The 21,026-nt window shown below is 38.5% G+C and overlaps 1 protein-coding gene across 7 annotated transcripts in view; it reads left to right on the top strand.

Moving 5' to 3' along the window:
• The window catches only part of SUPT3H (SPT3 homolog, SAGA and STAGA complex component), a 288,464-nt gene that overhangs the window by 144,255 nt on the left and 123,183 nt on the right, over nt 1-21,026 (top strand). For all 7 annotated transcript variants that reach the window (XM_075497782.1, XM_075497780.1, XM_075497785.1 and 4 more), the window contains one exon: nt 138-222. In XM_075497782.1, the coding sequence (XP_075353897.1) occupies nt 138-222 (85 nt within the window). The remainder of the gene's footprint in view (nt 1-137; nt 223-21,026) is intronic.

The raw sequence follows: 21,026 nt of genomic DNA, 5'->3' as shown, positions 1-21,026 counted from the left end.
CGATCCATTTCCGTACATATAGGTGTATTAAGCTTGTTGTTATTTTTCAGATTTTTTTCTTTTTATTTTGCTGGAGACCACCTACTTTGTTTCTTTTTAACTCGTTTTCATAACCTTGCCATAAACCTTTCTTTCAGGTTTTCCTTAGGAGATGCTCGCAAGCCACTCCATGAAACTGCAATACTAGTGGAAGACATCGTCCACACTCAGCTGATAAATTTGGTAAGAAAATAGCTTATAAAATAATCTTCACTCTAAAACTCCTTGAAACAGCATGAAATTTTCATGATCAAATGACTAAAACCAGATTGTTCTCTTTTTAGAAGCAAATAAAACACAGGAACTGAGGGTGACGTTCTGTCCTCAGTGATCTGTAGAAGCTGCTGTTAGGCTTGCAGATAGAGTGTGTGCACTTTGCTTATGGTTATAAACTGTATTTGTCATATCTGCAACCCACCTAACCTTGGGAATAAAGCTGAGTTATTTTTTTTGTTGAAAACTTCAAGTTGTTAGAAAGAAAAAACTGGCCAGTCATCTGAAGACCTCATTGCTAATTTTTTTCTGTTCTAGTATTTGTGTTAATGCATTATTTGCTTAATACTTATGTTCTAATATTCTTACTATTTGATGTTTTGATTTCTGTCAAAAAATAATTGCATATTTTTCCTTATTGAAAGCTAATGAAAGTGTTGTATAAATGAGGCTGTTTCAAATCATGTCTGTCAGAAGCAGCTCTAAATTTGAACCTCTCCATAGTTTTTAATTAAAGTTCAACACCACCTCTTAAGCAATCAACGCCGGAATTTTACACTGGGGCACGAATCTGCCATCTGACATTTTGTACACAAAGGTACACTCTTATATGTCACCTGTAGCTTAGCATAACAAATGTTTTTTTCTTATTATAGTGATTCTTCAAATGAAATTACCAGCATGTATGGGTATGCACATTATATGAAACTAATGTATATAAAGAGTACTAATACATAACTAATATTTACATATGATGAATCCCTGGATCAGCTAGAGCTTTGAGCTGCAAGTTCCCAGATCTTTTCTCTATATAGTGAGCCCTTTCAGCAATCAGAAGGTTTTTTAAGTTTCAGGCTAGGTTCTGTTACTACATTAACGAGAATGAAAAACTTTTGTAAACTGAGAAAATTCAGAATGGGGAAGACCACATATTATAAATATATGTGTGTGTGTATATAATATATATTTATATTTTATATACTTCCATATATATTTTATACATAATATTTATATAACTATATATAAAATATTTTAAAATAAAAATATAATATAAATAAACCTCCCCCTGCCCACTCTTTGCCTGCAGGCAGGTGCTTTCCTTCAGCTTTGCACTTAATCCAGCAGCCGTTCGGTGGCTTCCTGAATGGCAGCAAACACTTTAGAGGCCCTCCCAGCTCCGGGTTAGTCTCTGTCTGCTCATACCTCTGAAGCCCGGCGGTGTATCCCTGTCTCTGCAGTCTCCCGGAGTCTTTGTGCTGTGGCTTCTTTACTTATTATGCTCCTCTTGGTCTGTCCTAAACGTGCCCTGTGGCTCCTGGGGAGGGGACAACCTCTCTCCCCTCTCCGGAGGTTTCCCACTGGTTAAACACACTGCTCCGGGCATATATTTGTAATTCTTATTCTAGCTCTAACTGCTACAAAATAACGTTTTCTTTTTGTTAATGACCCCCTTAATTTATGCAGAGCGATGGTTGCGGCTTCGCTCTTCCTTTAGCAGTAATGTGGTGAAGAGTCTGTGCTTTTACGTCCCACCGAGGCTTAGCTGAGCTTTACATCAAAACGTGCGTTTTGAGAAAATGCAACCTGCAGCCATGTGGTCTTTGCACTTAAATCAAAGCCGGGCACTTACTTGGGGAATGACCGTGACCCGGGGTTAACCCTGCGTGGGGTGTAGGAGCATGTACGATTTCCTGACAGAAGGAAGAATGGGAACGGAGCGGCAGATAAACAGCTTTTCTAACCTTTCCCCTCTGAGCCCACGACAGCGCTTTATTTCTGAGGAAGTGAAAGTATCTTTAATAGCTCATTGCTTTGACCTCTGACATTCACATGCCGGAACTCTTAAATCAGGAGCTTTTTACATGCTCCGGACTTCTGATAGGGATTTTTGCACATTTGTCATCCTTAATAACTGCACATCCTTATTGAGCTGTTATTATGTATTTATATTAAATTTTCACTTTAGATGTAGGTGTTCGTGTGGGTATATATCCAGTACAAGAAAAAAGCTATTTTTATAATTGAAGCTGACTGCAGATGTAAATTTATTGCTTACTACCTGGATTTCGTCATATTACTCATCTTAATGGACTACATAGTTCTTACTATGTAATTTAATGATTTCTTCTCAAAATTCATGTCCATTTTGCCATCCATAATACATGTTTAAAGCTAAACCGTGGAAATTACTTTTATGCCTGCAACAAAGCTGGCGCGTTGCATACATCTTTCATAGTAAACATTTGTAAAAAGTGCTCATACTTGTTGATTAAGTCCAGGTTTGAGCTTCTAAATTAAAAAATAAGTTGCCAGCGTGATTACCTTAGGTTGGTTGACTTTTGATATCTCAGGGGTTTATAGTTCCAGCTTCCTATTTGGAAAGTTGATCTGAACTCTATTAAACCAGGGTCTGGTTTGGACAGATTTATACGGTCACTGCTTCAGACCACTGTATGCTTCATGAGGTCCGGCTGCTATAGCAGATGACTGCACTAACAAGTCAAATTCTTGAAAACCAGACATTTTTAAGTCTGCATCACATTTTATGATTGATTTGTTCTGTGTGTTTTGAACAATGTGTACACTACTTTACATTAAGTTAAATTCTGCTAAAAGTATAAACCAATGTATAGAAGGAAATGAGCATCTCCAGAGGATGATTCACATCATCCTAAAATAAGTTTCTGAGTTAGATGAGATGAATCTCTTGAGGAATTTATTTCCTCAGCTAGCTAATAAAGGGATCCTTTGGTGGCTTGCTGGGGCTTGAATATCTCGGGGATAGGCATAAAAGTTGAGAGATAAATTCCATCCAGTTTGTGTCAGACTGCTAACATGAGTTTGAAATTTTTTTTGCATATATTGTAATTATAATAAATGTTTTGTTATTTGCATATCAAGCAATATAAAACCACTCCCCCCAGAATGAGAAAGTTCTGTACATTTTTTGTTCAAGCATAATGTATTTGAAGAGCACAATGAATTTAAGTTTTAATTGGAAATCAAATTCACTGTTGATTGTGTTTGTTTAGGAACTGATCTATATGTATTTATAGATGCCTTAATATCACCCCTAAAACTGCATTTATTTATGTATGCTAAGACTTAGAGGTTCCAGTCAAGGCTATATTGTTCTTTATGGTTAAGCACAAGTAGTAGATGTCTGTTATAAGGAAAATTGTGCCTACAAAAAGGTTCAACAGGGAATGCAAAAAGATGTTAATCAGAAGGGGACAAGCCTTTAAATTACTTACCATTTGAAGTGGAACGAGGCCTCTTTTATTTTGTTCTTTCATCATATCCAGTACAATTTTCATGTGCAGTAAGAAGGTTTTGAAGCATCATTTGCTATAATAATCTGTTAATATCTATTCAGACCCTTAGAAAGGGAACTCAAAGATCCTGCTTTAGGACAAATCAATATTATTCAGCACTTAGTTACGGCCTCTTTTTCTTGACAAAGAGAAATGGAATAGGAATTCTTCTTGGTTATTAAACTACCATTGAGAGGTTTGGCATCAAAATAGCTGAAGTCTTGCACGTACACGGATGTAAAAGCATTTAGAAATTGTTTCATGTAATATTTAATAAAGAGGAAAAGTCTCTCCTCACCTTGTCCATCTCTGTCCAGAATTTTGTCATAGTGGGCTGGATCATAGGAAAATGTCATATTATTAGACTAATATTAAAAACTAAGGATCTCTTAGTATCTTCTCTTGATAGGGTCATAGCTCCGTGTTCGTGCTTCAGATGTCATGTTCAAAGGCTAACAGACAATAAGATCATGATGTGCTACTTACATGGAACAGGCTATTAAGGAGTTACCTTCCTTGTGCTGGAATGTATCAAATGGGCATTTATTATCTGAGTGAACTACCAGCAGTTTACTCTCTAGACATGCTGAATATGGTAGTAGTAGTACTGACGCCTGCTTTCACAGAATCTGATTATTCAATTTAGCACTAGATCTGAACTTCAGTCCTTTACGTTTTGTTTCTGAGATATCGAATGGCGTCTGGGAAGAGAGTAGATTTCTTTTTCCCCAGTGAAAGACATTTTAGCAGTAGTAGAGTTCAGCAAGGGGATATGAAAATTTACACATATGCACACCAAAAATACAAATGTGCTTATAAACAGCAGAGCCCAGAAGTCCCTACCTACTGGTAGGTAACGTTTTCTGTCCGTGAAAGACTGGCTGCTCAGAGGGAAGGCCACAGCTCATTGCAACAGCCTTGGACCGCATCCTTTAAACGTTTTCTCCACTGGAATTCTTTGTGAAGTGTGATAAGTCATGGCGGAGACTGTAATGAATGATAGAATTCATGTTAACAGAGTTGTGGTTTACTCCCTGTCAGCTAATGTGTGTCTGCTAGAAGATGGACTCTTGATCTCTTCAATTGATGTCAGATTATTTAAGTCAAACCCACTTGGTTGGCTTTTTTAGAATGCAGTACTGTCAACTTAAAGGAACTTCAGTTGATCAAAATCATGTTGTACGTGATATCTGTTGGGATTTAGATGATCACTTACTTTTGTCTTCATATGGAAGAATTTAATTTCATACAACTTGTGCTGCTACCTAATACTTATTAACATTCCACTCTTGCTTCCTTTGTAGGAGCATGATTTGGGTCTCGTGTTACATATATGCATATGTGAACACTTTGCATATGCACACAGATAATTTAATTTTTTTCTCATTTATTGATACTGGAAATTAATTGACTTACACAGATAATATTGCTAATTGAGAATCAGTCCTTTGGTCTTAACCGAAGCACAGAACACAGGTCAGCAGGTGAATAATCTATACTGGAATACATATATTTTTTTAAATTGTGGCAGTAATTCATAGGTAGAAAGCTTACAGTGAGATGCAGAGACTCAGCAGTATGTCAAGTCCTGAGTAAGTCTATAGTAAATCCATCATGTGGAGTAAATTGCTTTTTATAGTAGGGACTTAAATAAAGGTTGGGTAGTCATTTGCCACAACTAGGAAAAGGAATGGTGAAAATACAGAGACAAGCATAAGGATAGGTTTACTGATACGAAAGGGTAAGTACTTAATCGTGATCAGCGTGAATTTTATATTTTCAAAGGGCTGTACATTTTCTGGATGAACGTGGTGTGCTTTCTTCGCTTCCCAGCTTTATTCCTGCAGCTGTTAGCCATTTTATTGCAGTTTAAAATGAAAGGAGAAGGAGGAGGGAAAACTCACCTTCACTTGCCCATCCAGAGAAATCGACAATGGCAATGGGAGAGAGGAGTAAGAAAAAATGAGGATTTAAACAGAAACAGGGATAAAGCCATCGTGGTTCTTTACAGCCTGCTCTTACAGGTTTTTTTTAAAACCAAATCACACTCGTTATTCATTCACAAACTGGATTAGTCATTTTAATGTATGTAACCTCTGTGCTGTTCTGAAATCATACAGTTCCAGGTTTGTTTACTGCGTTTTTGAACTCTTAGACCTGTAACCTTTATATATGTTCATGTAGAATTTCTGACGTTCCTTTTAAAAAAGAAAGAATTGAAAGGAGTGTGTTCATTAACGAAAATTGCCCACTGATAAAAAGAAACCGTGTGAAGCACTGTTCACTCTTGATCTCAAAGTTACATGCAACTGTCACTTATGCCACCCGAGTAACGGGAAAAGGCCTTGTTTTATGAGTCTGTTTTAAAACAGTAATAAAGTTTCCTGTGCAGGACATTAATTAGAGGGGTTATCAAAATAAGACAAACTAATATAATTTGTGATTGTACAAAATAAAGGAAGTTGAGGGTACCATAGGGACCTAATGAATCACAGGATGGAAACAATCTTCTGGCTAACTAAACATTCAGACTTTGTACTAAGTCATAGGGTGTATATACAACTCAGCAAACCGGAACACGCTGTGTGTTTACATGAATGGGATAAAGGAGTTCACAAAAACCATCTGGGAAAAATCCTTCAACTATTTCATTCTGTTCCTACTGTAGAGTAAATTAAACAACATGCATACATTTGCAGCAGATGCATGGCACACCTGCCCTGGAAGAAAATAAGTCTGTAATATAAAAAATTCCCTGCGTACTAGCAATGGGTATTCCCTGGATACCAGCTATGGGGCTGGATGGGATCCACCCAAGGGTACTGAGGGAGCTGGTGGAAGTGCTCACCAAGCCACTGTCAATCCTTTATCAGCAGTCCTGGCTAACCGGGGAGGTCCCAGTTGACTGGAGGTTAGCAAATGTGATGCCCATCTACAAGAAGGGCCGGAAGGAGGACCCGGGGAACTACAGGGCTGTCGATCTGACCTCGGTGCCGGGGAAGGTTATGGAGCAGGTCAGCTTGAGTGCCATCATGCAGCACATACAGGACAACCAGGTGGTCAGGCCCAGTCAGCATGGGTTTATGAATGGCAGGTCCTGCTTGACTAATCTGATCTCCCTCTATGACAAGGTCACCTGCTTAATGGATGAAGGAAAGGCTGTGGATGTTGTCTACCTAGACTTTAGTAAAGCCTTTGACAGTTTCCTGCAGCATTCTCCTGGAGAAACTGGCTGCTCATGGCTTGGACAGGTGTACGTTTCCTTGGGTAAAACACTGGCTGGATGGCCGGGCCCAAAGAGTGGTGGTGAATGGAGTTTACTCCAGTTGGTGGCCGGTCATAAGCGGTGTTCCCCAGGGCTCTGTGTTGGGGCCAGTTCTGTTTCATATCTTTGTCAATGATCTGGACGAGGGGGTCGAGTGCACCCTCAGTAAGTTTGCAGATGACACCAAGTTGGGCAGGAGTGTTGATCTGCTGGAGGGGAGGAAGGCTCTGCAGAGGGACCTGGACAGGCTGGATCGATGGATCAAGGCCAGTTGTGTGTGATTCAACAAGGCTAAGTGCCGGGTCCTGCACGTGGGTCACAACAACCCCATGCAACGCTACAGGCTTGGGGAAGAGTGGCTGGAAAGCTGCCCTGTGGAAAAGGACCTGGGGGTGTTGGTCAACAGCTGGCTGAACATGAGCCAGCAGTGTGCCCAGATGGCCAAGAAGGCCAATGGCATCCTGGCTTGTATCAGAAATAGCGTGGCCAGCAGGAGTAGAGAAGTGATCGTGCCCTTGTACTCGGCACTGGTGAGGCCGCACCTCGAATACTGCGTTCGGTTTTGGGCCCCTCACTACAAGAGAGACATTGAGGGGCTGGAGCGTGTCCAGAGAAGGGCAACGAAGCTGGTGAAGGGTCTGGAGCACAAGTCTGATGAGGAGCGGCTGAGGGAACTGGGGTTGTTTAGCCTGGAGAAAAGGAGGCTGAGGGGAGACCTTATTGCTCTCTACAACTACCTGAAAGGAGGGTGTAGAGAGGTGGGGGTCGGTCTCTTCTCCCAGGTAACAAGCTATAGCACAAGAGGAAGTGGCCTCAAGTTGCGCCAGGGGAGGTTTAGACTGGATATTAGGAAAAATTTCTTCACTGAAGGGGTTATCAAGCATTGGAACAGGCTGCCCAGGGAAGTGGTTGAGTTGCCATCCCTGGAGGTATTTAAAGGACGTGTAGATGTGGTACTTAGGGATATGGTTTAGTGGGGGACTTGACAGTGCTAGGTTAGCGGTTGAACTCGAAGATCTCAAACCTAAATGTCTCTATCATTCTATGAATGTGCATTTGTTAGCATTTCCCATGTGTGATGGAAAAGAAGAGAAGGAACTTTATCTCTAGCAGGAGGTTGTTAATTGTTCTCTGTGTGTTTACATCATTTAAATGTGGTTGTTATTTTAATTATGTTTGCATTGGTAGGATTAAGTTTTTTCTTTTTTTTCTTTTTAATGAATTAATATCTTTGATATGAATTTTTGTGGTTGCCATTCTCAAAATCGATTTTGGACAATTTGTATTGTTTAATTTTTTGAAAGATTTTTGTGTGACTCTAAAAGGAAGGGCTCTTTTTTAAAAAAAAAGCTTTTTTGTTCTATTTACAGACTAGTAGAGTAGGTTTTGTTGTTTTGAATATATTTTTTTCTGTACGATGAAAATTTTGAATAGACTTAACCCATTCACTGCCATTCTAGAGAGATCAGATGCTATTACTCCTGCACCAAAGGAGCTCAGCGTCAGCGTGTCTGTCACTTCTGAATGAAATGATAGACACCTCACTCAGAAGTGTCTTCACTGTGAAGTGCCACACAATGTGGCACTGGTGCCACATCAGGCATGAGACACTGGTTTCTCAATTTATTGTTAAAAAAAAAAAAAAAATTCTTTTCTAATATTTCCTGATTGGCAAGGACTTGACTTTAGATTACTTAAGCAAATGGACAGCCTTTCGTCCTTAATATATTAGAGTATTATAGAATGTTTTTTAAGGAGATGTTTTATGGAAAATGTAAATTGGAAATTATGACATCTTTTGTGTGACTTGATGAAGTCTTGCCTTTTCTTCGTTGGTAATTTATATGAAAGGTGATGTCCTGAGTTTTCTACTCTAAAGTTAGCTGTGACTTGTTCACCATATTCAGACATTTTTATTCTAAGCACAAAATCTTCTTCAGGAGACAGTTCAGGAGTCCAGTCAGGGATTCCGGGCTCTCCCTTAAGAAGAGAAGGCTCTTACTTGGTCAGATGTTTTCTTTCTCATGGATCTTTCTGCAGAGTCAACACGTGCTGTGAGACAGAGCTGTTGCTTTTTGCCTGGTCATGCAGAGATGCTGCTCAGGATCCCGTGGTGATGGACTTCACAGATCTAAAAAGTGGAAAGACTAAGTTACTATTACTAAGAAGCCTAAAAAAAACAAACAGAAGGAAATGAATAATTATGCCCACATAATTGTAGCAAGGTGTTCGATAGTGAAGAAAAGAATCCAAACCATTGACTAGATTGAATGGAAAAAGCAATGTGATCAATGGTTAAAGATTGTCTTATAGCGCATATAAAATATGAAGAATGAAGGCAGTGCAGGCAGCTATAATCCCTGTATTTCCTAATTTTCAGTATCAGTCTTTGGGCCTTTGATAGCAATGACATAGATTTATGTGTGTTGTACATGTATGCGTATATATGTGTCTATATATACAGGCCTGTTTTTTTCCACCGTTAACACATCAGATTTCTGTTTAGGCTGTTGAGCAAGAGGAGTTAAGTATGTATGAAATTTCATTCTTGGGGGCTTTGGAATCTATGGCATTCTTAAACATATATATACTCAATTACCTTGGCTTCTGGGGCTTTTATGAATCAACTGATAAGCTGATCCCATCCTGAGTTTCCAAAATACAAATACATCCTCTATTTATTTTTTAATATACTGTTAGGAGTATAGCACAGATTAACAGCTATTGAAATCTTGGATGAGCTGTGATGAGCTGAGACATTCAGTGTACAGACGCACTGTGTCCGGGGTGTGTTGGCTACTTATATTGATATCACGTATTATTTTTTGGAGCCCTATGAAACTTTAGGTGATTAGCTCTTTAGAAAAGAACAAATGAAAAAGTTAAGAAGTTGAAGAGTAATCATTAGATTTTTATTGCACAATATGATGCACTCTGGGGTAAATCAGTATTTTGTCAATGGTTTTACTCTCTAGTCTCCTTAATTGAAAGTGTTTATGACTGAACAGGCTTTTACCAAGAGTATTTTTGACGTAGCCTAAAAAATGTCTCAAATCATTTAGCTGGGCTGAAATGAAGGAGCAATCTTTCAGTCTGTGAAAAATCATGATTACATCCCAAGCTTCAGAAGTCAAATGGAAAACTAATATTCAGGGTTTCATTCTTTAACTTGCTCGTATGATGTAAATTGAATATTATAAGTATATGAACATGTGCATAAAGTCCATATCTGCATGCAAAGACCCATCTTATCTACTAGTCCGATTCTGGCAGCAATTTGTAAACTAAATGAAAAGTATCTGAAATGTATCATGGTGTGCGACACACGGATATTTGATTAGGAAGATGGACCTCAAGTTAACTTTCAAAAGCATCTGTGTATCTTTGAAAGCAGCTCCAGAATCCAATAAACAATGGGGTTTTAATTATTATTTTTATCATCTTACTTGCTTTATTTCAAATAAATGTCCAAATATGTTAACTGTCAGCACCTGGTAGAGGGTAACATTCCTTCTGCTTTTCCTCTGAGAACTTGAGTGGATTCACCTGAACAAACATAAAGGCAAACAAACCTATTTTTCTATACCTGAGATAATGATGCCTGATCATCTTTTGTGTCAGAGGACATAAATGGGCACTTCTAGGATGTGACTCGTCTCCTAAAATAGTTATTTAACCTTCTGGCCATCCATTTAAAATCTGGACTTCTTAAGTGAAGCGAGAGGCATCTCATCTCTATGACTTTAGGCACTAGCTGTATTTTTTTGATATTTCATTTTTCATTGATTCTGTCAAACAAAACTGTAAACTTTAAGTTGTGAAAGACGCAAACTGAGTTATGGATATCCGTGGTGAAAAAAAGAGTAGTGTTAAATTCTGCATGGTCTTTAACTCATAAACCTTAAAGGTCATCTCAGAGTGTTTAACAGAGTAAATTCATTGTAGTTTTTAAATCGCCTTATCTGATTTCAAGCAAACCTGATAGTTTCAGAATAACATTTTTTAGGAAGGTTGGCTTGTTAACAGTGTTACGCAGTTACAAGGAAATGTGGTCACAGCTGGTTCTGGTTTCTTAGCTAATCCACCTGATTGGAAACAACAGGTTTTTGATATTTTTCCATTTCTTACACTGACACCTAGTGTTCAGAGGTCTTGAGCTTCTAATACTGCACTTTGTTATTAATAGGTAACTGTTGATACCGAAGTTCTCCACCTTTGTCAACATCTTCCATTTCTGTTCTTCTTCAAAAGCAAACAAGAACTGAAGGCAAAGGTGTTACCATCATTCAAAAAAATTTTACTTTGGAAATATGAATAGTACACCACTACTGGAAAACTTGGCAAAAGCTATTTTACTTCTTGAAGCGCTGCAGAATTTGTTTTCTTAATATTTAAGTGCTTTAGTTTTGGCAAATACAACTCTTTTGTGTCTGTAAGTGTCACTGGCCAACAAAAACAGTGATAAACCAGCAGAAACCCTTAGATCAGTATTTATTTAATTGTGGGGGATGTCAACGCTCTTTATTTCTGTCTTCTTTTATCGTCAAGCCACGAGTTCTACCTGATAGGAGTGTTGATGGCAGCGCAGTCCTTGAGTGGACGGAAAATAAATTCTACACAAAAACTAGCACAAACAGTCTTTTATCTCAGACTTGCAAATAAATGGAGTAATCCAAGTATGGACTTTAACCTGTTCCTCACAAAGACAACTGGCAGAGTAAAATATACTCTCTAACTCTTATACCTGTGATTTTGCTCTATGTTAACTGAAGATCTTTCATCATTTAAGACAACATATGAAGAATTTTGTGTGGCTGTGTCTGAAAGTATCAATGAATTTTTGTGTTTTAGTGGTGGGTTCCATAGAAAAGTGAAACATATTCAGGCAGAGAAAAATCATATTAAACTTATCCTTGATTTGATCATTCTTCCCTTTTTCTTTTTGTGACTTTTCCTGTAGGTGCACCAAAAAGCTGCGTTTCTGCACCAATTCATATGTGTTTTAAGTTTCCTATACACTTACTCCCTTGCCGTCTCAGAGAACCAGGAGGCAGTGATGATTCACTGAATACCCTCCTAGATGATGATCTCCTCTTGAGGATGCCCTTGATTCTTACCCTATTTCCTAACAGGCCAGAATTTGGCTGTAAAAACATTCTCTTCCCATAAACTTTGGTAAACTGTATTAGCCAGATGTCTCAGTTTAATTCTACTAGGCTGAAGTAGAAGCTTTAGGCTGAAGCTTTCCCTCCAGAGATGTCTCTTTCCTTCCAGACCCATCACTTGCACAGTCTGTAGATTCTTGTGCTATTAAGACCCAAAATTAAAGGAAAAATAATTGTTTAAGAGAGCAGTGTGGCTGGTTCAAGACTTTTTTGCATGAGGTGATGGAATTAGTGGCTTAGTCAGAAGAAGGCAGAAAGGAAATAAATTTGAGAAAACTTTCAGGAGCTCTGTACCAGTTGATACAGAGATGATCCTCTCACAAAAGTATAAGCTTTACAGTCAAGCTAATTCAGCTGAGTTATTTTCAACATGGTTATTAAGTACAGTGGAATCCAGGCAGTAGTTGTATTTGTGATTTACATAAATATTCCCAAACTCAGTTAGATCTGCTTTCGTACACTCTTCCTTTAAATTACAATATATAATCTACCAGCTTAGACTGCCCATTTTCTTATAGCTTGGGTAAAGGCATTGTACTTCTCTGTGTGCACATGGCATATTAGATACTATACTACATCGCTGCCTATCAATAGTTTCTATTCCTGTGAACCAGTCGCAGTGTGCTTATCGGAGAAATAATCAGAGGCAACAGAGAGAAATGTTACTTGTAGCATATCATTTATTTGACTTCTTTCAGGCACTTATTTTCAGGGTGAGGTGAATTTGGACCCAGAAAGTTGATTTGTCTCTAGTTACTACAAAGGATGCCTTGGGTGACCAGCTCAGATGTAGACATCTATGTGTAGTCGGATAACTCCCACCTGAGAGTGATAGAGCCCCCAAGACAAAAGCCTTGAAGCAATCTCCCAAAAAAGGAGGATAATTGGAGCTTCTGTGGTGGCAAAAGGAGATGATAACAGTGTCAAAAGCAGCAGAAAAGTCAGAGAAAATAAAGACATACTGGAGACCCAGATTTCTGGCCAGGAAGAGGCACATAGTGTCCCATGTATGAACAGTTTCAAGGGAGGGGATTTATGAAAAGTCAGGCTGGAGCTGATCCAAGACAGAGTTAGAAGAGGGGAAGTCTGTACATAAGCTGAAAACTGCATGTACTATGGTTTTTTTACAGATGAAGAGAGAAAAAGAAATAGGAAAAGATTTGGAGAGACAGGCTGGACTGAGATACGGGTTCTTTAAAGGAGAATATAGACTGAAGACATCTGCATGCCGTGAGCAAAAGTGCGAGAGAGCAAATAAAAATTGAAAACTAAGCAGGCAGGATATGATGCATCTACTGAGGTGGGTCAGAGTTGGGAAAAAGGCCAGAAATTTATGACAAGAGAAGGTGTTCAGGAACAAAAACTAAGTGCAGCTTTGTGGGAATGCATATATTCTCTCTTATAGCAGAAAAATTATGGAGCTAAAAGAGGAAGCCAGGTTGCAAATAAGGAAGCCTGAGATTCAGCAGAGAGTTGTTTAAAGAAGTGGGATAAAGAAAGATTAAAACAAACTTGTAGTGGAAGGAGTTTGAAGAGGATCTAATGACTCTCTCTCAAAGTGATCAATAGCAAGAGAACAGGAACAATTGAAATGAGAGGCAGAGAGTTTTGAAAGAGTGACTGTGGCTGGTGCATTGGAGCTTGCAGAAGGTCCGGTTTGGAGAATGAGTTTGGGAAGCAGCTTTACAGGACATTAAGTGCTGATGACAGGGAAGCCGTTGGGAAATAACAAATGGGGTGAGAATCGGCAGATGTGTTGCTCCCAAACTGAATTTCAGATGAGGCCAGAGAAAGTAGGTGGGTAATGATGAAACAGGTGGAACATGGCCCTTGGTGTCACCATGAAGGAAAGCACAGGACTAAGAAAAAAGGGAGAGGCAGATTTTACATCCCAGCCAAGAATTCATGGTAAAATGGAAAGTCTTGTGACAAGTGCTTCTTCTGTGGACATCACCATACACGTGGAAGTCTGAATGCGTGCATCTCTGCACTGTCACATACATGCAAGCATATATGCATATATATATATAGATTAATAATGAGCACTTGTATCATCATACACAGCCTGATGCTGGTATATCAACTTCAGTATACTCACAAGATATTGCTCCGAGCAACCGTTCTCACCGTACTCAGTAACTACTTATAATGTCTAGTTCTTGAATATGTTTTTACATCGTTTGCCATTTTCCTCTTACGTTCTGCCATCATCATTCCAAATTAGGGGAAAAATTGGATCGCTTTACTGATGAGAAATTAAAGTGCAAAGAAGACTAAGTGGATTTTCCCAGTGTCATGAAACAGATGAATGGCAGAGCTTAAAAAAGTCTCCTAGTTGTAGCTGAGCGGGAAGCTGTGCAAAGCTATTTTATATTGATGGTCTATGTCTCAGCCAATTGGATTTTTATTTGACAATCCAAAGGTGTAATAACTTTTATTGTAAGAGGAAGAAAAATACATCAAGGCTAATAAATAACGGAGGACCTACTAGGGATATGCATAAATGCGTATCCTGTTCCTATGTATATACAAGCTTAATTGTGTCTCTTTTAATTTTGCTGTTTGATTCAACGGGATTGTCAGGTAATCGTCCTATTGAAAGAACAGAAGAGGGTAAAATTTCAAATAACTTTGTTAATCTCTTCTGGCTGTTAAAAGAAAAGATTTATTGGTATCAAATTTTATTGCATTCTTAGAATTTAGGGATTGATTGGCTGCTAGTTTAGCTTACTTGTCTCTTCCAGTTAGAAACCCCAACACAACAGAAGAAAGACATTGCATTGAAGCTGACATGCAACAAGTGAGGGAAAGTTCACTTGGCTTTTTCTCTCGGCACCAGGTGCAAAAGTTGGCTAAAAGTGCTGTGGCAGGCAGTTATTTTAAAGCAGTTTCTGGTTTAGTGTTTTATCAAGCCCAGGAGTAAAATATTCTGCAACTACTGCAGTTTCACAAAGCTGCTTTTTAAGGTAGAACTCTGAATTGTTTAACTAATTAAAATGGCCCAGTACAAACATTAATCATACCATAACTGTTAATGAGAGGGTTTGTGGGATTTATGTGGAGGGCTGTATATGGTATTTTAACAGTGTGTATCATTTCTCTGTTTAATACACAATGTGCTTGCATTCTCTTGCATATACCAGAGGTTCTTGAACTCTTGAGGAGTATTTCTGATTTTCTACATCCCCTCTTATAAATGCTGGAGGAGGTATATTCATTTCTGGGGAAAGACGACTCTAAGAGTGTCCTGATTAGTGACTTGACTTGATCTGATAGGTTTTTGCTTGAAGAGCTGCTCCATTACAGTTTTATAGTATGCTTTAAAATAATAGTTCTCTAAACTGCAGCTTTCTCAAAGTGGGAAGGTGGTGGCTTAACGATGACATAAGCTCCAGAAGTGTAGAGTTCAAGTGGTTTGCATGTGGGATTGCCAAATAACACGGTTTTGGTTTGTTTTCATTTTATTACACCGATTCTCCTCCCCAGATGTCTTGGATTTCTGTGGTACCCCCCTTCGCCTTTGATTCTTGCTCCTTGTAACTAACAATTTTTATTAGTCATCCCACTAGTACTCCGCGTTTTTACTCGGCACCTGTTGTCTTCAAAGCACTTGGCCATAATAACTGGTTAATCCTCACACTAGTCCTGAATTTCACTGTCATTCCTGCTCACGTGTGAAAAGGGAGCTCGATGACTTGCCTGAAATTGTGTAATGGTTTTGACACCTGTATTAGGACTTAGTCTGCCTGTTCTGTGTCTGCACTACCCAGGCTGCTCCTCGGCCTCTCTACACGCTGAGTTTGTGGCACGCCAGTTCTAAATTGAGCGTTTCCTTTTGGTTAATGACACATTTTTACCCGGCTTGCTCTGGAATTTCAATCCTGAACCTTGGAGGAGAACTATGCTGGAAGGAGCCTCAAGAGGTCATCTGAGCCATATCTCTGATCCTGAACTAATTTCGGCCTTTGTTCAGGAAAGCTTTTAAATATATACATATATATGGATCCATATGTGCCTGTATGTGTATATATGCATATATATACAATTATTTATTGAATCAAGTCCCATTTTTGGAGGAATTATGGATAACTGCCTAATCAAAGTTTGACGTAAGCTACCAGCAATTGCTTTGAAATACTTGCACAGAATATCATGATTGATGGTTGCTGTGGGAAGTACTAGTATGACAAAGGAATTTATACTGGGAAAGGCGATGCTGTTAAATCTAGTGTTGTGACTTCTGGAAGTATTGCTTCCTTTTTTTTTTTCTTTTCCTTTTTTTTTTTTTTTTTTTTTTTTTTTTATGGACCTGTAGCAAGAAATCTATTCACTACCTCAAGTAAGGTAGTGATTTTGCTTCTCTAATAAACCGTCAGCTAGTATGACTATTCTTGGCCTGTCCATCTGAAAGCTACAACTTTATGGAAACAGAATGAAATAAAGTGTTCTCTAATACGTCACAAATCATAGTTAAAACTGGAAATCCAGTCTGACACTGTGGTCTTGATTTGTATGGTTTGCCTATCCTTTTTTGTTTCTGCAAAGCGGTATATGTATTTGAAGGCTGGAGTTTCAGCCAGGATTTTCAGTCTTAACTGTGAATTTCCTTCCTTTAACAGGTTTAAAGCAAGCCTTTCAGATTGCTTGAGTATAGCTTTTAGGGCTTGAATTTCCTTTGTGTTCATTTTGGTCCTTTTCCAATATTTATCCATACATTTGAAACTCCTTCAAATGTCTGTGTATGGGAGCAGTTACAATAGGAGGTGGTGGCATTTCTATTATATTACTGTTAGAGTTGATTCAAATGATGCCTGATTTTGAACACAGTCAAACACTGCAAGCCTAAAATTCAGGCTCTTGCTCAAGCATTACAGGGTTCCTGTCCTGCTCAGAGGTCTCTATAATTACTGTGTCTGGCTGGAAAACAAGATTCCATTTCCTGAAAAATTTAGAGGTTTTGAAATTTGCTTTTCTTTTTCAGCAGAACAAAACTGAAAGGTTTTTAAAAAATTTTGTAAAAATCTACAGAGATGAAGAAGAATCTGATCTAGCCAGTGGGTCCAGTGGGTAAGACAACAGCGTTGGAGAGGAAAGGCCAGTGTTTAAGTCTCTGCTTGCAAGAAGAATGTAAACCCAAAACTGAGTGTCCCATGTGCTGAGTGCCATAATATAGGACTGATGAATACATCTTTTGATGTCATTATTTCTCTCTATGAACTTAACCATGGACCTGTGAAATATTGCTCAGTACCTATATACAAAATTGTTTGTTTCAAGAAATATGATTTTTCCAACGGAAAAATATTTCATTTCAATGTACTGACCAGTGCTCATGATTAAATTATTCATATATTTCATATATTTCATAAATTATTAATACTGTTTGTAATTATTTGTAGTTCAAAAATTCAACTTAATTCTTATAAATCTTTTGCTTCAGCTATAGCTGCGGGGTTTCATAAAAGCTTGACTGCTTCATGTTTGTTCATTTTTAATGGTAATTAATTCATATTAGTGGTGAACTTCATTATTAACCAAAAGTTATTTTAAACCTTTTGCAGGCTTAAATCTGTTATGTTATTATAATACAATACCAAATGCAGCAAAATGTTGTCTGAACAGATGATATGATTCAACGTTAGATATATCTATTGGTAGTCTGATCTAGTGATGGAATTTTTTGTCTTAGCATATGCAATCCTCTGATATTGCTTATAGATAAAGAAGAAGGTTTCCTTGTTTAAGGAGAGCTTTCTTCCCCCTCCATTTGTTCTCCATAGTTTCATATTAAGACAGTTCTTGAAAAGGTGATCATAGAGTAAACTTAATCTGAGCAATTTAAATGAGGGGAACGATGAATATTCTTTCTTTTCCAAAAAAAATCAGTGGACTTGTTGCATCAATACTACATGTTTGCATGTTTGAAGTCTGTCACAGTTCTCTGCTATATTCTGTTATCACGTGTTGGTGACCTCCATTAAAAAAATTATGTCAATCTTCTCCATTAGAATAAAGTCAGTATTATAAAGTTTATTTTCTTCTATACATCCTTATGAAGAAAAGGCACTTTAATTCCAAAAAGCAAATGTTGGCTTCTTCCAAATTCTTGCTAAACTTTCCACCTCTTCTAATATCTGCAAGAATGTCCATAGCAGTTGAATTTCTACTATTCACGTTGTACGTTATGTTTGTGTGTGTGTGTCTGTCACTTGCTATCTGTCGTCCTGGACTGTAAGCTTTAGGTGACAATATCCTTCTTTTTTATGTGACTGTGTGATGGCCAACATTGCAATCCTGTGACCCACCAGTATCAGTAGCGTATTGTTGTATGCTGCTACGACATAAATAATAAACAACTGAATAAATGTATAATAAAAAATGAGTAAATACATGAAAAAGGGATTTATTGTTTAATTTAAGATCTTTGAAGATATTAGAATTTCACGTTAAGGACTTGAAATGACTCCAAATAGGCCCTAGTTGTGATGTTTTGGTATAACTGTGGTCTAATGTAACTAAGATGTCAAGCTACTGAAGACTCTGTCTTGCAGGACTGTGTATGATTGAAACAGCTGCTCAAAATCATGGTAATGAAAGGTTTACATCTCGCCATTATGCATTTTGTATGTATAATCTGTATATTTGCGGTCATGAAGATGTATACACACCTGTTTTGGGGAGCAGGACTGGGGTATTCCTTGTTTATAGATTTAATTAATTATTTTGCTCTTATCTGCTAACTACAGCTCCTGCAGACTTTTTTACCCTGTACACACAAAAGATGAGTAAGAGGTATGGCTAGTTGGATTTCTGTATCAAATCCTTCTTTATCACATAATTTTGGTTTTTTTTGTTTTTTTGGTTTTTTGGGGGGGGGGGGGTGTTTTATGGGCAGTTAGGCCCTTCAGCAGTTAATCTAACAAAGACTTAACGTTATACAAAAGTTATAGATATGGTGCAGTTCTGGAGGATGGTTAACACAGAGTTTACATTTCATATTCGGAGGGAAATGTATTGCTGTTACGCCGCTGTACGCAGTGCATTTCATTAGTGTTGGAGACAGCAGGAGGCTATTTTGTGGAAATGTTTCTGTCACTGTCAGTAGAAACATGACCGTCTGGTTGAAAAATAGCCTGTGTCTTGCCAGTTTCCTACTTCTAAGCAATTGCAGTAGGAGGATGTTAATCTTAAGCTGTCACAACTCATTTCAAATCTAAATTTTTATTAAACTTCCAAATGCTTCAGTAATATAAGTATGGGAGACACGACTGTGTTCTTATGCAAGAGCTACTACCGTTCTCAGATGCAGGAAACATTTTAATTAGTGTTTATTAGTATTTAGTCGTTTGGCGTGCTGGAACTCCCAGCCAGGCTCTGCAAAGGGATGTGAACCCCGTAAGGTAGGCTTGAGTCTACTACTCAAGAGCACTGGATTGCAGAGCTCTTTCTGTCTGTTTTGCTGACTGTAGACTAGCAATTGCATGCACTCAAAAAAATAATCTCTAGTGTATTTGTTGTAGGTATCCATGCCTTTTTGGAGAAACCCTGAACATATGGGCTCTTATAGTGATGTCAGGACCCTTTCTGGGAAGATCTCATCGCCTAATGGAAAATGTAGTTTCTTACATCCATTTCTTACATACATACATTTTCTTTGAAAATATATTTGTGTCAGAGGTTTTTCCTGTGACCACAGGTTCCTTTTTGATTTTTTGCATTGCAAGCCTGGGCTAATGGTTACAACCTGTGTTTGGTGGATGGGCTGTTGGAAGTGTGTTTGGAATGAGATGCTTTATGTCCTGCTTGACAGGAGAGGGTATGCATGATTTCATAATGAAGAGAGAAAGGTAGGATTCAGGTCTGGATTCAGATACCTAAATTCAGGTCTATATATGTGCATCTATATGTCTGCTGTAGATATCTAAGTACCCACTGTAGCCACTGAAGCAGAGTCAACTATTCAACTCCATAAACATCTACTGTCCAGTCACCTGAATAGCCCCCAGGCTCCTTTTACTGTTTGGGAGCTTAGACACCTACAGACATTATACATGCATAATTTGAGGTATCAATCTCCAGCCTAATTCTACCCCAAAATTCCCACTGCAAACCTCTGAAGTGAAGAATAATAGAATCACAGAATGGTTTTGGTTGGAAGGGACCTTAAAGATCATCTAGTTCCAACCCCCCTGCCATGAGCAGGGATACCTTCCTTTAGATCAGGTTGGTCAAAGCCCCATCCAGCCTGGCTTTGAACACTTCCAGTGATGGGCCATCCACAACTTCTCTGGGCAGCCTGTTCCAGTGCGTCACCACCCTCCCAGGAAAGAATTTCTTCTAATATCTAATCTAAATCTACCCTCTTCCAGTTTAAAAGCATTACCCCTTGTCCTATCACTCCACTCCCTGATAAAGTCCCTCCCCATCTTTCCTGTAGGTCCCTTTAAGTACTGCAAGGCTGCTATAAGGTCTCCCTGGGGCCTTCTCTTCTCCAGGCTGAACAACCCCAACTCTCTCAGCCTGTCCTCACTGGGGAGGTGCTCCAGCCCCCGAACATCTCCGTGGCCCTCCTCTGGACCCACTTGAAGCAGGTCCATGTCTGTCTGATGCTGGGGGTCCCAGAGCTGAACACAGTACTCCAGGTGAAGAAGTGTATGTTGAATTGTGACATCTTCATTCTTGGGCTTCTTCGTATTTTATATGCATTGCTGCTGTCGTTATTGAGCAAAAGCTTCTTTTAGCCCTGTGAAACAAGTGGGTGTCATTCCTTTATGTTTACAAATATGTGACAGAATTCAATGGTACTTCATAGTGGTAGGACTGAGTTGATGGGACACGCAGGTAGACCCGTGTTCCCGAGATAGTTGTTTATGCTCACCTTATTGTCAATGAGATGGAAATCTCCTCTCATCTTAAAGTAAATATCTACAATATTTATTCCATACAAGTGTGAATTTCTGTTCACTTGAACATATGAGCTCAGGTATTTTAGAGAGAGAAAATAATGAGTAATGCTGAGTTATAGCCATT

The sequence above is a fragment of the Mycteria americana genome, chromosome 3 (assembly GCF_035582795.1).
Source record: "Mycteria americana isolate JAX WOST 10 ecotype Jacksonville Zoo and Gardens chromosome 3, USCA_MyAme_1.0, whole genome shotgun sequence".
In the NCBI taxonomy this organism is placed as follows: Eukaryota; Metazoa; Chordata; class Aves; order Ciconiiformes; family Ciconiidae; genus Mycteria; species Mycteria americana.
Note: the sequence above shows the minus strand (reverse complement) of the source record. Positions and strands in the feature narration are given on the sequence as shown.